Raw genomic sequence first — 17,546 nt, forward strand, 5'->3', positions numbered from 1 at the left:
CAGTAACGTTTCGAAGGGAAATCCGAGATTTTTCTGCGCCGGCCAAAGACGGTCGTACGTAGCTCAGTTTCACGGCGTGAACAGTTTCTTGCGCGCGTCGTGCGAATGACTTAACTAATTAGCGTTTTGCGCGAGGCGACCGTGAAGAGGCGGCTTTTCTCGCGCGTGGCTGACTCTTCGTGTACTCCGTATTATACCGTTAGAACCGCGAATGCATCGAGAATCCGAAACAGTGTCGGGCCTATTTACCGTAATCAATGATTATGCGTTTTACTGTCGGCGATTATGCGAGCCTCATTGTTACCGCGAGATCTCCCTGGACTCGCGCCTAGCAATATAGATTTCCTGTTGCGCGATGAATTCCCTTGATATTTCTTCGCGCGATGCGCACGTAGATAAATCGTAGATTAGAAGTCGCTTGGCGAAACGGTCAGCGAGCACCTACATTCAGCCCAGCGGCGCATGAATGCAACACCTGTTAGATTCCAAGTTCACAACGCGTATTATTGCTAGTTGAACGATGATCAGTAAAAATAAGTTAATTAAAAGGAAACAATTGGTTGTGCGTGAAATTAGTACAATTATTGTATACGAAACTCTGTAAACTTAATTCACTTAAGGCTTGATTAATCCAATTTTGCATATTGTTTAGGCTTAGCTTCTTAGCTTAAAGGATTTAAAAGATGAATCCTTCACTTACAATACATCCAATATTATTGAAATCGATCGTCGTGCAGTACGAAAGCACAAAGATCGACAGGCGCTTCCTTCGGTGACAAATAACCCTCGCACTTACGGGCATCCTCCGAAAGCCGGCCAATTAGACGCTATCTGTGCGAGAGGAAGGAGAGAGAAAGAGGAAGGGAGAGAGAGAGAGAGAGAAAGAGAAGAGACCTGAATGCCCAGCGGCATGAATGCACGGCCTCGATCTCCGCGTCGATCCCGATCCCCCTCCTTCAACGAGGGAGCCCGACATGCGCGAAGGAAGGAGACCGGTCTGCCGTTGCGTGTGCGGCTCGCATTACGGCGCTGAATATTTCATTCATAAGCGGGCCCGAGCAATTACCGTATTCCACGAACGTGTGGTGCGCGCAAGGGACGTCCGCGATCGCGCTTACGTACACGCGCGTACCGCGCACGCTGCACCCCGCGGTCGTTGCAGCTGCAATTACGCGAGGCGTGGCCCCCCCAGCGCCAGTGAATGAAACACATCCGCGCTCCTATGCCTTTTTTCACCTCCTTCTCTTTTTTTCTCTTTGCCCCCTTCCGTTTCGCGTTCCGCCTTCGCGGCCGTCTTCCTCCGCTCTTTTTCTTCCTCTTCTCCGATTTCCTCCCGACAGGCGGACCAATATTGACTTTTTGCACGCCGACGGAAATAGCGATTCCGCCTTCCCCACCCGATCGTGTCTCGCGTGAGACGAATTCGCGGGATTTCGCGCGACAGCGAGGTCGCAGCTGCCGCGAGGGAACGATCCTCGGCCGCGATTCGAGCCGGTCGGAGGTCGACGGTACATGCGTACGTGTCCCGCTCCGCACGTGGAGGTATGCGTCGGGGACCGAGAAATATACAAAAGAGTAGCGTTAACGAACGGGCGTTCCGCACAACCAGAGTTTTAGATGCCGCGAATTCCAATAATATCCGTCTCTCCGCTAGATCTTTGCTTACAAATTAACGATCATGAAATAAAGACTCGGAGATACTATTGACAAAAAAATTAACAATTATAATTAGCATATCGTTATAGAGCGCTATTGATATGTCTAATCGAAATCTTCGGTATACATTAGGAAACATATAATTTTTTATCCAACAGTTTTCGACTCTGCGCTCTCAGGATAATTTAAAAGAGACCAACGAAAATTTTTTTGCTCGTCGCAGAGTGTATCGCTAATAACACCCTGTCACATTTCTGCTTGCAGAATTTCCGGGAGCACCGTATAGACGGTGCGGCACTGCCGCTACTCTCGGAGAACCACCTGACAGGCACGATGGGCATGAAGCTCGGTCCAGCCTTGAAGCTGCGCGTGATGTTGGCTCGGAAACTCGGTGCCTGCACGGTATGCTTGCACTGTGCCCACTGTCACCAAACGCCGCTACCGGCGTTGAGCGCAGCGGCCGCGGCGGTGACGCAACAGCAACAGCAACAACAACAGCAGCAGCAACAACAACAACAGACGCCGAGTCGGCGACCCAGCAGCACAGGGAACTGACAAACAATGGCGGAGACTCCCCCATTGAGGTCCGAGACAGCACCGGTCAGCGTGACCCTGGCGCCATCGTCTCCGGACCCGAACCGGGCCCTCAGGATAGAACGGCGCGTACCCCGCCCGGTACGCAAGCCGGAAGTCGTCTTCAAAAAGCCTATCAAGCAGTGACACGCGAACGACGTGCTCAATCGGAAGAAGACGATTTCGTATATCATGGAGACTCCGCCATGTTGTCAGTAATTAAGCACCCGGAAGAACTTTTAGAGATAGAAACTTAAACCGAGAGAGTTTCAGCCGAGATTGGACTGCAAGATATGAAAGAGAGAAAAAGAGTGAGAGGGAGGGTTCGATTAACGTAGCGCGTATAGCATATAGAGCGTTGAATACTCGAGAATGGAAATATTTTTGAGTATTCGATCCTTGATTTTCATCGATCATCAGGATAATCTAAAGCCTAAACTGTAGAGACCTGAAGTACTGTATTTTAGCGAAACTGCAAGCTTCGACCGTATCGAAGGATTACGTAGAACTTAGACGCAGCATGACGAAGGTATGTTAATTAATAATTGCCCATAATGAAACTGATGATTAAAGGATTGAGACAAACTCAGCTTCATTTTCGATTGCTTACTGAACGAGCAATATTTGGATAGAGAAACGGAGAATATTTTTGAAAATTCTATATGTATAGCATTGATAGAGTGAAACCGTTGAATAGTTACAATCGCGTGGAAAGACGGTCGGAGAAAGAATTTTAGCTGAATCACGATAGTGTACGTACATTGCTGCGAGAATAGATCTACGTATGATAATTGAAGAATTAGTCAAATAACGATTTTTGCACTTGAATGTGTATTTATTTTATTTAAAACTATATTCTGATAAATCTATTAGATAATTTGGCTAAAGATTTAATCTTTATTTGCACCTAGGAGATTGTATCAAATTCAATAGAAGTCACAATCAACGGATAAAGAAATGATGAATATTAATTTTCTTTGGTATTTAAATAACAGAAATAATATCCATATAAAAATATGACGGCATAGATCTATGTGGGGATTTGTAAAAATATAGGTAATTTTAAAATTTGTTATGATCTCTATATGGATTCAGTACTTAAATAGTCTATATTTTGCACTGTGAGAAATAGAAAATTAGGAATGCATGTTGAACGAATAACATACATTGTTCACATTGCGTAATATACGATTATCTTCCATCTTCTATCGATGAAAAATATATCAGGGATACATTTTTGTTTAAATTATTTATTTAAATATTTTATTAAATAAATATTAAATATAATTTTTTTTCCGCTATCCAAGTCTATAAATAAGCAATTTTTGTTTTTTATTTTTTCTATACTAACATGTTTAAAAATTTTTCTAAAATGTTTGGTAAACTAAAAAATAGAAAAGGTACTTTCTCAAAATTACGTTGATCGTTAAAATGGAATCAATATATTTGATTTTCTATTTGAAGGCGAGAAACTAATAGATAATAAATCAAACGAGTGCCTATCTTCGCAAAGTCTTCCAAGACGACGTTGTCGAGTGATCGTTCGGATTAATTTCCGATGCGCGATGGGACATTATATATTATTTTTGATTACTTGTGAGATAATCTTGATTGTCGATCGACAACTTTCTCGAACGGCCGAACTCGTATTTTTGTACGTCATGCGAAAAGTCGACGAAATGAGGAACCACTAACTCGATGTCGGAAAAGAGAAAGAAAAAAATAAAGAGAGGAGGTGTGCGTGAGAGGTACCCGTATACGTGTACATATGTCGGAACGATTGCAATTACGTGCGAGTGTGTGAAGCGCAAGTAAGTATAGATATATATTAAAAGAATACACGATCTATATATGTATACATAATCAGCGAGAAGAATTACGTGCAATAACAATAAATATACGTTTCGACGCGATAACTTTTAACTACCGTAGGAGATACGTACTTGCTCAAATCGTTGTTTCTTTTATATATTTTAACGAAGTTTTTTATATATGGATGAGAATTATTACGATAAATATACTAAATTATATTTTTGCTAATGTGCTCTATGTGCAGGAATAAGGATCCACGTGCGAGCACACACATACACGAAAGGGAAAAACATACACATCCACACAGAGACATCGACACGCGCGATACATGGACGCGCGACGACGACAGTTTCACGCGCGACGGACCCGTGTAGCTTTTTAGGAATTGTACATTACAGCGCGCCTCTTTTATTTTGTGTCCCCCTTAATCTCCAAGATTCATGCGACGTCAAACGTTTATTTATTTAGAGATGTAGTACCCGTTTTGCCTTATATTGTATTCACGTAACGATTAGGATGTAAATGGTGGTAGGGCGACGACGTCAAACTGCGCTTACATGTACCATTCGCGGAAGAAAATTTGCGTGGCAAACGAATGAATCGGTTCGTAAGATGAGCAGTATTTTTTAGATTTACACACACAGACAGACACACACACACACACACACACACACGCAAGACACGCATATACAAACATTTGTCTGAATTTACTGCAGACCATATAAACTTATAATTGTATGTACATATACACATGATGCCTAAACAGCACGTTCCCACACGTGCGCCCGCGCTCCCGAGTTTGCGTTTCGCTGAAGAGAAAGAAAAAAAGAAGACGCGAAAATACTAGAAACTGCAGCATTTCGAAATTTATCCAAGTGTGTTCTATTTAATCAGTAAGACCGATCAGAAGTCGCGATGAAAGAAGGAAATTCCTTCGTATTTCCTGCGGCTGATTACACAAGCCCGTTACTACTCGTAGCACAAAATTATCAATGGTAATTAAGCGCTGTAATCGCACGCGATATTACACTTGCTTCTATCTTACGCGGAATTGTAATTGTTGGTTGAGATTTGTTTACGTGCCTATTATTTATAATTAGCGATTACGCTAACTTTCGACATACATATGTATATATATGATAATGACGTAACGAAACATTTCTTCTCGTTTGACGTATTTAACAGACGCGCAACGCTCATTCGGCAACTTCTTCTTATTTCGAACAAACGATATCACTTTTTTTTTGTCGTATGACGAACTCGGGCGCGCTAACACTAATCGAGTTAGCGGCTTTTACTTAAACAAGACCACTGTACATAACGCTTAAGCATTTATTTATGTCGTGCTTCTACAAATACCCCGTAGTATTTTATTTAGTATCTTAGTCGCGAGATTCACGCTGTTAATGCGTAATTACGAGCGTTACGCATGAATCATTTCGTGGAGCATGTTCGTTCGATAAGGAAATAAGAACGGACGGGAGGAAGGAGTTTGAGCGATAAATGTGCTGACAGATTTTTTCAGCGAAGGATAATTTAACCGCACACATGGATTAGAAAGAGAGAGGTGCATGGTAAAACACACCGACGATAAGGCAATTTTTTGTGATATTTCAAGATTTTCTATCCATCCTTCGGTATATCTCACTTCCTCAAAACCGATCGATTTTACGGTATGTGTCCACCCCATCTCATCCGATCTCCCTTCGACTTTTTTGTTTTTCCATCGCGAGTCTGTCGTGTATTACTTACGAATAACTGTCATATCATGTATAGTAGAAATTAATGGTGAAAAGAGGAAAAACAGTACATTGTTTCTGTTAAAATAAACATTGTTGAAAAATAACAGGTGTACTCCACTTAATTTTACCGATATATTCTCACAAACATTGTGTTGCGTAATTATGGGATCTTCTTTGTATGAGTCAATCGAAACGGTTATTATCGGATTTGATAAAGTGATAAAAATAAATGAGAGTATTGTACTCTCTGGAATTCGATGATATAAATTGGATAAAAGAAAACAAAAGATTAGTATTGATATTCTAATCTATTGATACGCAAACACTCATATTTTATTCCTAACAAGTAAAAGTACACAAACAAGTTATATTTTAAATAGTCGATCGTATAATTAATCCGAAGTGCAATTAAATTCTTTTAATCTTATACATTATGTAGCATTTTTTAATTATACTTATATGCTGTATCATATGGCAAGCAATTTTTAATTCGTTCAATCAGATCTTTATGATTTTACCTTTGCCTGCAAAGAAATTAATCGTGTTAAAAGTTTGTTATAATAAGTAATTGAGACGTATTATTACATTCGGTTTAATTCCTTCAAACGTGATATTGAAAATTGCTATTAATATTCCAATTAACAATTTATTGGTTCAAACCTTATTAATATAAACATTATTTAACGAGAGAATATTATTTAAACAAATTCTAAAATTAAAAAATTTATAGAGTACGAGTTATTCTTTAAAAAAGGCCCAATGTAGATACATTATCATAAAATAAACGCAATAAAACGTTTTATATGAAGGAACTAAACGAACGACAAACAAAACTACTTACCCCTTGATGAATAGCGAGCACACCGTCTTCCTGGTTCAAAGGGATTTCTATGTACGCCTTTCTGTCTTGATCCACTGTTACGGCTTTACCAGTACACTTGTTGTTCTCCAAGTTCCCGGATATGACGTCGCAGTAAGTGCCAGGTTCCACACAGGTAAAGAGAGTCTGCTTCAAATCATATTTGTCACCATTGATCGCGATGAAGCCCGCGTTTCCGCGACAGAAGGCGATCTGATTCTGGCCGTTATCCCACCAATTGTTGACGTCGGTATTATTCGCGGCATTTCGGAAGCGCACCATGTTGTAAATCTGACGCCATCGATGCTCGCAGACCCAGCCGTTGCCGCAGGTATCGTCAGGATTGATGGTTGGAGATAGGAGATTGCCGGCGGAGTCCTGCGGCGGGTTGGCGTCGAAAGTATCAAACTTGAAGGAACTCATGATCCGCGCGGTCCCGTAGGGATGCGCCAGCATGAAAGCCACGGCCATCTGTAATGTCACTTGTCATATTGATTCCGCCCTCGGATAAAGATAAAGTAATTCATTCTCCGTATTTCTATATGTTTTTTAATTTCTCCAGTTTTCTCGAGATTCACTTGCCTTGTACAGCTTCGATGACTTGTAGGTGAGGATATTGGGGTTTCCACGTTGAGTATCGTGATTGTCGATAAATACCAGAGCATCCTGGGACGGTAACAGGCCCCAAGCTTCTCCCCAATTGACAAACCATTTCAACGGATTGTTTCCGTTCAAGGAGTTGCTGATCTCCATGCCGTATCGGAATTCCGTTACCGCGCCGAAAGAATTGTATTCATATTTGCTGATTGCCTCGCCGCCGTAATCGATTACCTCTTGAACTATATAGGGCCGCGCGTCTGAAGGGAAATGATGCTCGGGATTGAGATTTTTCAACCGAGAGAAGATCGTTTTTAGATCTTCCGGCCACATGTGTTTAGCTGCGTCTACTCTAAAATCCAGAAATTAGTGGGACTTTTATCTCGGTAAAATATGAATATGCACGTATCTTATTTAATTATGGCTTAACTGACTTAAGAATACTATACTAAAAATTTTATCGGATAAGCTAAATTAGGATAATATTTAATTTCCTTCGTCGAAAGGTGCCACTTTTTCGCGGAGCATTGATTGGGAAATATCGCAACGGAACTGCAAAGATTCTGCTTACCGAAAACCGGCGACTCCAGCGTCGACGGCTTCGTTCAAGAAATTGACGATCTTCTCTCTGACATATTCCTTCGACTGATCGAGATCATGCAGACCGACCAATTCGCAATTCCGCACATTTGCCGGGTCTTGATAATTATTGATGGCGCAAGGAGGATAGTGAAAATCGTATTGGGAATACGGTACCCCCGGATAGCTAAAGACATGAGTATCCGCTGTCGTACCGCCGGTACCATTTGCGTTAGCGTGATCACCGGTCATGTGATTGAACACCACGTCGACGTAAATTCTCACGCCGGCGTTGTTACATCTGCGAACCATCTCCCTGAATTCGTCCGGCGTGCCCGATCTCGTGTACCATTTATAGGATATAGGCTGGTAACGTTCCCACCATGGTCTACTGCCTACGATCACATTCTCTTGCATCGGAGAAACCTGCAACAATTTATTAGGATTCTGTCTAATCATCCGCTCTATAATACACGTGATTAACGGATTGTTCCGTTCTACTTAGTCGCGGAATTTAGGAAAATGTTTTTTGGAGCAGATCAAAACATACCTTTGTCAATTAATTAACAATTTCCTTGTTAGTTTCAACTCTCAATCTAACATTTAAAAAAAGATTATTTTTCCAGATTTTTCGTGAAATTTTCTGCGGACATATTTCGCGTCATTATCTCCGCTAAATATTTCTTATCTGCCTATCTCACCTGCACGCCACCGAATCCCATGGGACCGAGGAATCTTTCACATTCATCTGCGATGTCGTGCCATTTCCATTCAAAAAGATGTACCATCCCATCATGACCGGGTACGTAGTGCAGCTCTTTCTGAGCGGCTACCGTTGACAGGATCGCTAACGCACACACTAGCACTTGCATCATGCTCATTGATGACTGATGCGCGAAATACCAGTCTCGGAAATATATAACCACATCGGCTGCCTGCACGAAGGTCAGTATTGCTTTCCTGGCTACGAATGCGCGTGTCGTTTTAATGACCACTATATTATATTGTGTCAACTGCGCCGGCAAAAACACATTTATTGCACAAATATCGATAAATACCGATAAATACATCTTGCAAGTACTCTAATTAATTATTTTGTTATCTAAGAATTTTTATTGACGAATATTGAACAAGGTGGCAGCTGTAATAACAGAATAAAATTTGCATAAACAAGCGTTATCTGATTGCAGTTACTTCGGCAGAAATGTGCGAAATCAAAAGAGTGAAAATTTATTTAAGATATTTGTCGGATTCTCTCTCTCTCTCTCTTTCTCTCTCTCTCTCTCTCTCTCTCTCTCTCTCTCTCTCTCTCTCACGGGAACAGAATTTTGTGGAAATATAACTGCATGAAACTTGATATTTTTTTCACGCGAAAATATTACTAAACTTCTTATTAAATTAATAATAATACTTAAAATATAGTTACTGAATATTATCATATTTATTATTATGTTCTATAAAATTAATAGTATTACTATATTCTCTAATTTAAAAGAGAGAAAAAATAGAAAAAAGTGTGAAAAATGTAACACCATGTGACTTTTTACAACTTTTTGAAAGTTTTCATCGTTCAATCTTTAAATTCTCGTAATTTTGATAAACATGTCTGCACCATTTTTATATTAATGATGAAATTTATGTATATAATTGGATTATATAATTGACAAATATTTTTAAGCTGAAAATGTCAGTTGATTCAGTGTTGATTCAGTCGGAAATTGCGCAACCATGAGTAATTCTTTTCATATCACGCTCTTTTCTAAAACTACACCGATTGTCAGTTTCTCATTAACAAAACAAGTCACGGACTTAAAACTCATCAGAGCCGCGATTCTGTAACTCGTTATGCAGTATCGTTATTGTTATATTATTGTCATTGCGCAGCTTTTTTACCATATATATAGCATACTTGCGCGGCTATTGCACATAACGACAGCATAACGATGAGTTACAGAATCGCACTACAGATTAGCTGAGGCAAGATTTTATTAATTTAAGAAATATTATGTTGAAGTTGTGCACGATTGTCCTTACTCACTGAAGGAATGTGCAACATTCGATATAAGATCGTGATCTTGGTAACGATTTTGAATGAAGTTTATAAACAATGCACTACGGTGAAACCTTCACAAATATAAACAAAGCCGTTTTTGTGATATTGTTACACAAAAAAATGTTCACAGGATTTGATGTTTCGGTAGAATTCTAGATATATTGAAGTATTTTTTTAACAATATATTAATTCAGATAATTGATAAGTAACGAAGAAAATTTTATCTGTCTGCGGAAACTATCTTCTTGTCTCTTAAATATTACATTTTTTACTTGCCTATTCCAAATTTTTAATAGATAAATTATTTTGTGACAGTATCGTGTATTCGTGTTCGTAATATGTTAATTACGCCCGTGATTTATGGCACTTTTGCACTCGCGTAAATAATAACACATTTTTTAAGGAAAATGTTAACTTTAATGCGACACACTATAGAACGCTTTATAACTCGTGGACACTAAAGGGTACGGAAACGAGAAGTAAATAGATAAGCGGCAAAATCGTTAAGTCATGCGTTCGAATCACAAACCGGATCCAAGCAGTCTCCAGATATCTACTTGTTGACATTTGACGAAACGATTTTTTTCTCTCTACTTCCTCAATAGTTCCGTTATCGATCGACACATTAGACAATAAATTACGAAACGAAGACGCAGAGATGTAGCAAATATTATTACTCAAATGCAAAGAATGCAATTTTTCATTATTCAAGTGCAGTATTTAGACAACAGTGGTTACATAAGTTCATATTAGTCATATATAGATTCTTAAAATGTTGCGTATACAAGCTTATTATCCACATGTGCGTCATAGTTTCGCCTGCAAGCATACGAAAATTCAGATAATACTATCATATCTTTGTTATCTTTCTGTTTGTCGTTTTTTTTTATTGCACTGACCTGATTATGAAGAGCGAGCACACCTTCCGACTCGCTTGATAGAATCTCGACCGTAGCGGTACCATCGTCGCCAACTTGCACCGACTTTCCGCTGCATTTGCCGTCGACAACGTCTCCGGTTATGATATCGCAATATGTCCCCGCTGGCAATCCGGTTTGCAACTTTTCGCGAAGATCACCTTCGACGTTAAAGGCGACGAAACCTTTGCCGCCGCGGGAGAAGGCGATCTGATTCTTTCCGTTGCTCCACCAATTCTTCAGCTTCTCGCCGTTTACTAGATTGCGGAATTTGACCATGCGTCGAATCTGCGGCCATCTGTGCTCGCAGATCCAACCGTTGACGCATTCACCGTTGACGATCTCAGGCGAAATGATGCTGCCATCCGAATTGGCCGGTGGGCCTTGACTGGGATCACTAAACGCGAAGGAGCTCATGACTCGAGCATGACCGTAAGGATGAGCGAGCATAAAGGCTACTGCCATCTAAATAAGAAAAAAAAACAGGATATTCTAATATAGAGCAACTAAATCTCATTTATATTTATGATATTTGTCAAAGTATAAAAATCCACCTTGTACGGTTTCGGGTCCTTGTGCGTCAAAATGGAGGCTCCACCGGCACCGTGACCTCTCTGATTATCATGATTGTCAACCATGACTAACGCGTCTTTAGAGGGTATCAGTCTCCAAGCATTCTCGTCATCGAAATTTTGCAATCTCGCCAAATTGTCCTTACCACGGAACATATTACCCAAAACAATGCCATACTGGAACTCAATGACACTTGCGATATCATTGTACTCGAACTTGCTGACTCCCTCGCCGCCGAGATCGATGACTTCCTGATAGATGTAACACTGCGTATTGTTCGGATACCCGTTCTCAGAGGATAGGTTGTTTATTTTTTTGTAAATAGCCTTAAGATCTTGTGGCCACATATGTTTGGCGGCGTCGATGCTGCAAAAATATTAAAATATTTAGGTATGCCTGTATCGATATGATTGTGACTACTTTATACTATATATATATATATATATATATATATATATATGTATATATATATGTATGTATATATGTATATATATATATATATATATATATATAATATATATATATATATATATATATATATATATATATATATTCAGAATATATTTTTTAAATATATTTTTTTAGTGGAATGAGCAGAACAGCGCGAATAAAGAAATTATAATATTTTTATTTAATATAACACAGAGAAAACCGATGATATTACGTGATACTGCAAAACTACAACGTCGCGAATGAATTATTACTGTTTGAAAAATAAATCGTAATTAATTGATTAGTTTTATTAATAAAATGCCACGTGTCGTACAAAGTTGCACCGAGTAACTCGAGATTTTCCATGCATTTCGCCGCTCTTCCTCTGCAGATATATCTTATTATATAAATGACCGCCAATTCCGAATATCTTTTATTTCGTGTGCGGCACGCAGGCGGGATCGGTAGCTAACGCGGCTCCGGTCAGGGGTTCAACATCCCAAACAGTTATTTCCGCGCCGAATTATGTTCGTCGGCGGGAAGTTGGCTCGTTAATTAATTAACTCTATTCGGTCAATTAAGATTTTTACCGTTTGCTCGTGGATACCGCGAACTCCATTGAATTTAATCGTACATTCGCGATAACCACCTATATGTGTATTTGCCAAAGGCACTTCTTGCGATGCAACACACGGTGGCTGACGCGCCGAAGGTCAGAGTTCATTGCAACCCGGAAAATGATGCGACCAGGTAGCATTATTTATTTTAGTTTATTCATTCCATAATTTACTTGTGAATAACACGCGATAGAGAATTATTTTACTTGTCGCAACTCCTAGACCGAGTTATTTAGATTTAGGACATTTTTATTTGAATTGTCGCTGCATACTTATATTTGCCTTTCATTATAAATAAAATTTTATTCATGCTGGAAATAAAGTTAGTTACTGCCATCGTTATGAAAAGAATGCATGTGCCTTTAAAGAAACGAAAAAAAGTAAGAAATATGTATGCGTGGAAGAAAGGTATGTCGCAATTCTCATTAAGAAACAAGATTACGGCCTTCTTGTTTTCGCTATAGCGTACCTACTGTTTCAAATAATGTCACGTAAAATTATCGTACGTGCAATACCGATAATTTGCAATCGCGTTAATTTTGACACGTAAGTAAATTACTGCAAGTGAAACGTCGCATATGAGAAAAAGAATCTGGATGTCGTAACAAAATCATTGTTGTTGCTGTAATATAAAAACGAAATTTCGTAAATTACTCAATATCTCTTTTGCTAGTAAAAAAAATGTAGTAAAATCTTTCTGAGTAAATTTGGTAATTTTAGAAACACGAAATTGCTGAAGCAGAACAATCTATTTGTTGTTGCAGCGAAATTGTGTGAATCCACTACCTTATGACAGAGAGATAATCATTCAGTTATTATAGCATGTTATAAATAATATTGTAGCAAAATTATTCTCTTAGCTTGTCACGTGCGTTCCTGCCGTCCATGTAATAATTAACGGAACTTGCTATGGCAGAATGTAATATATTGTGCCATCAAACTTTCCCTTCCACGCGCACACCGTGACTTTAGCGGCTGTCACGATTTGTTAATACGCGCCATCAACGCCACATTCCTTTTCTCGAAATATATGTATATAAAACATTCGCAATCCCGCGGACGCGATGCGTAGCGCAGTCTCCAAGACGGCAGCGCGCCCCGTTATCATTCCCGACGCGTGTATCGCTCTTCCGCTTGTAAAGCCACCGGTTCGGTACGAGATGGTACCGATTTCGCTGCGGGTTACAATTACGAGCGAGGCGCGTAATTAAAAGCTGATGTCCCTCATTTATTAATGCTACCAGACGAACCGGCCTCAGTCAGTACCGCTCGGCACCGCTTCTCGTCCAGTTTAATGTTAAACATCATCAGTCTTCGGCGCATCCTTGATGCGAGAAAGAGAGAGAGAGAGAGAAAGAGAAAGAGAGAGAGAGAGAGAGAGAGAGAGAGAGAGAGAGAGAGAGAGAGAGAGAGAGAGAAAGAGAAAGAGAGAGACAGGGGTGGGGCCGCGGAGTGCAACTCACGAGTTTACACACTTCGGATTTTATATCTCATTCGCATATTTTGCCGCGGAATGCGTATCGACCGTGCGCTGATGTTGCACGCAGATAAGGATTATCGGCGAAACGCGATCGCTGTTGCGAATGACTTAATTTTTTGTATTTTCTGCTTAGTTAAGTTCAATAGTATATAGAAATTACGGACGACGGAAATAGCGAACGGGAGAATTCGTTCTCATTAAATATATATCTCGAACAACTCTCTCCATAATATTCCGTAACTCATTTAACATTAAAATTTTATTATATTCTATAAATTGTTAGTTCGCGTAAACGAAAATCAATCTATCACTTTTTCTTATAGATTCTCGATAAAAATGTCACACGTGATAAGAGCAGATTAGTTGAGAATAATTACCGAAAGCCAGCAGCTCCAAGATCGATGACCTTGTTAAAATATTTAATTATTTTGCCTCGGACGTTCGTTTTGGTCTGATTAAGATCGTGAAGACCGGACAGCTCGCAGTCGCGAACTTCCGTAGCGTTGTTATAATTCTGGATGTCACATGGAGGGTTGAAATCTTCGGACGTGTACGGGACTCCCGGATAACTAAGCTCATCTGGTTTTGCCGACGTGCCACCGGTTCCGTACGCAGGTTGTGCATTTCCTGACATGTGATTGATGACCGCGTCGACGTATATTCGCACGCCAACCTTGTTACATCTTTTCACCATATCCTTAAATTCGGCTTCGTTTCCAGATCGACTAATAATTTTGTAGGAGAGTGGCTGATATCTTTCGTACCACGGTCTATTCTCTATCACGAGATTCTCGTTTATGGGAGAAACCTACGAAAGAGATACGCAAGAACCTATATTTGCATTATATTTTTTATATGCAACACGCGCATTTAGCGCTATATGGAATTGACAGATAATAACAGATTAATATAAAAATACAGTGAATGTACTTTTATATTTATCTTGAAACTGCGATATTTTTATAATATTAATTTGCGCAAAAACAAATTTGACAAAAATTATTTAATATATGCAGTAGCTTTTATTTTCTTATTTACTTGTCCTCCAACACAGCACTCCGGCTCTGGCTTATTTTTAGTTATTTTGTGATAAGGTTCATGTTTCGAGTACTTTGATCTTATCATAGTAAAATTATTTTTCCATTCAAAATAAAGATGATGAAAGATTGAAAGAATGCATAGGAGAGTTGGGGAATTTTACACGGCTCAATATGTATATGAGATTTGGAGTATTATCAGATTTAGATTATATATAAATTAAAGATAATAAGTTAGCCTAAATTAGGCTATGTTAATGTAGATGCAAGCAAATGTTGTTGTGCAAACGGAAGCAAAAGAGTGACAATCGAATCAATAAGGATTATACATATATCATACATATAGCAATAGTTAATGTAAATATACTATACAAGCGTTTACTGTACATACTTGTACACCACCGTAGCCCGTCGGACCGAGAAAATCTTCGCATTCTTTGGCAATGTCGTTGAACTTCCATTCGAACAAGTGAACCATGGTAGTTCTATCATCGACATAATGCGGATCGTTATGGTCCGCAACTGCGAACGCCAACAATGATATGAAACCGAGGCTGAAGAACGACATCGTGACACCAAATCCGAAAATTGACTGTAATCGCTGTCCCGATATATCTGGACAATTTATAGGAAACTTCTTCGCTGATACGCGATGATTAATGAAACTATCTGACAAATGGTACGATACTCATGATAAATGTCACTAGTATTACTAGAGCAAACTGATAATCGTCATCTGCATTATATACTGCGCTACATTTGTCATTTCTTTCTGTGGTACTGACGCTATAATTGCTGATGGTCAAGGTAATTCCGTTGTAGACGGCAGCTGTTATGGTTCGATATGAAAAGCTATCAATTGTCACGCGACAAACAGACAATAAATGCAAATTATTCAGAAATTGTGCGGAAAAATACACACGTGTAAAACAGCTAGTGTAAAATAAATTCCACAAATTTCCTTTTGTAGGGAATGGCCACAGAAAGAATAATGTTCGTAATACTTTATTGAAGCGACCGTTATTTATTACACCGCAGGAATAATGCTCTGCCTCGCGGGTGGACTCTTCCGCTCGATCTCCGGGCTCGGTACCTCTCCTCGCATGCCGTCTTGTCTGTTCCCGGGCTGAGAGGACTCTGGTTCTCTCGGCCTCGGCGATCAGCGTCCTTACATCTATTTCACGAACTCGGTTCGTGCGATTTGACTTTGTCAACAATGACTCGCTTGTCGAGATAAACACGACCGCGTCAACGGTTCGCGCGTCGGCCGTTACCAACGTCTATGGAAAATCGCCTACACTTTCATAGATGTTAGTAAAATTTAAACAGGATTTAATTGGCTCTCTGTCTCGAGATTCCATATAATACAATTATAAAAATGTAATTTAACTGGAAGTTCGTGATAGAGTCAAAGAGTACAAAACATGAATACGCAAATTCACTCATAATTTTTTGATCGCAGTTTCTGTGTCTTTACAATAAATATTTAATTAAATAACAATATGTTCAATAAAAAGCGAGTTTTTGAATGCTAAATCGTAGTCAGACGTCATTTCTTCTTTGTCGTAATACATCTCAAAACAAAGATAGATTATTTTTTGTATTATAAGCGCAAGTTGTTTTAAATATTAAATTGGAAAAAAATATTGAAAAGCCGATATAGAATATTTTTATGCATTTTTATAACAGAATTCAAATATGAATTTCCCTTTGTCGCGCTTGTGATTGGTATTTCGGTGATGATCTGATGCCTCTTCGAAAGGCCGTTAACATCGACGAGGCAACCTCAATGGCAGATGGCACGATTGATAGATCGGGACGGACTAAATCTCGCGATATCTTACGTCATAAACGTAGCCGGGATGCAGGAAGGATAATTATTTGTGATGCGCCTGCCATCTGACGCTCGTAACGAGTCGAGTCGAGTCGATCGTGGGGAGAACAAGGTCGGCCGAGGCACGGGTGCGAAATGTCATGATAATATTCATCGATCTCTTTGGCGCGTAACATCTTTCGCTATTTATTTGAGATGATTTGTCTGTGCGATTTATCACCACGTTGACCACTCAGCATTCCCCGCACGGTAGATACTTACTATTTACTATACGGTAGAGCGAGTAACGTAATCCAGGTGTTGAACATGCGCGATATTCATATTTATTATTTACGCAAAAAAGAAAGAAAAGGATCAACGTCAAAGTAAAACGCGTACGCGTTGATATCGCCTTTTGTACTCTCGGAGAATTGAATTACCTTTTCCTACCATCTGGTAATAGTGTAATACCTATTATATATATATATATATATATATATATATATATATATATTTATTATATTTTATATATATAATTTATTATATATATATATATATAATATATAATATATATATATATATATATATATATATATATATATATATATATGTAGGTCCGGAAGTATGTTCCGGGACTTTTATTTTTGATATCGGTATATTCCGGGACATTTGGCAGTTTCCAGGACTGTCTTGGAAAAAATTGATGTCCTACGGCAATTTTCGGGACAGTTTTTTGAATCTGATTACATATATATGCGTTATATTCCAGGACTGTACATTTCAAAAAACGTAAACAGTCCCGGAAC

At 39.2% G+C, this 17,546-nt stretch overlaps 3 protein-coding genes across 11 annotated transcripts in view; 1 reads left to right on the forward strand and 2 right to left on the reverse strand.

Moving 5' to 3' along the window:
- The window catches only part of LOC143894450 (uncharacterized), a 124,855-nt gene extending 118,968 nt beyond the window's left edge, over positions 1-5,887 (forward strand). For all 4 annotated transcript variants that reach the window (XM_077400716.1, XM_077400717.1, XM_077400718.1 and 1 more), the window contains one exon: positions 1,921-5,887. In XM_077400716.1, coding sequence (XP_077256842.1) covers positions 1,921-2,211 — 291 coding nt within the window. In that variant the 3' untranslated portion in view covers positions 2,212-5,887. The remainder of the gene's footprint in view (positions 1-1,920) is intronic.
- On the reverse strand, positions 5,708-8,830 carry LOC143894448 (alpha-amylase 4N-like). Its single transcript, XM_077400708.1, has 5 exons — positions 8,520-8,830; positions 7,811-8,244; positions 7,225-7,591; positions 6,625-7,113; positions 5,708-6,307 (listed from the first exon to the last, which is right to left on the reverse strand). Exons 1-5 carry the CDS (start codon positions 8,697-8,699, stop codon positions 6,290-6,292), a joined length of 1,488 nt encoding a protein of 495 aa, XP_077256834.1. The 5' UTR covers positions 8,700-8,830; the 3' UTR covers positions 5,708-6,289.
- Positions 8,831-10,553: 1,723 nt separating this feature from the next.
- On the reverse strand, positions 10,554-16,077 carry LOC143894449 (alpha-amylase A-like). Of its 6 annotated transcripts, none has more exons than XM_077400710.1 (6): positions 15,959-16,077; positions 15,319-15,592; positions 14,268-14,698; positions 11,343-11,727; positions 10,771-11,253; positions 10,554-10,690 (listed from the first exon to the last, which is right to left on the reverse strand). In XM_077400710.1, exons 1-6 carry the CDS (start codon positions 16,030-16,032, stop codon positions 10,679-10,681), a joined length of 1,659 nt encoding a protein of 552 aa, XP_077256836.1. In that variant the 5' UTR covers positions 16,033-16,077; the 3' UTR covers positions 10,554-10,678. The 6 variants fall into 6 exon arrangements, with proteins under 6 accessions (XP_077256836.1, XP_077256839.1, XP_077256837.1 ...); XM_077400713.1 differs by having other exon boundaries at positions 15,319-15,542; positions 15,932-16,074; XM_077400711.1 differs by having other exon boundaries at positions 15,319-15,756; positions 15,850-16,074.
- Positions 16,078-17,546: the final 1,469 nt, after the last annotated feature.

This window comes from Temnothorax americanus, unplaced genomic scaffold, assembly GCF_048541705.1.
Source record: "Temnothorax americanus isolate GAGA-0224 unplaced genomic scaffold, ASM4854170v1 Scaffold14, whole genome shotgun sequence".
NCBI classification, from domain to species: domain Eukaryota; kingdom Metazoa; phylum Arthropoda; class Insecta; order Hymenoptera; family Formicidae; genus Temnothorax; species Temnothorax americanus.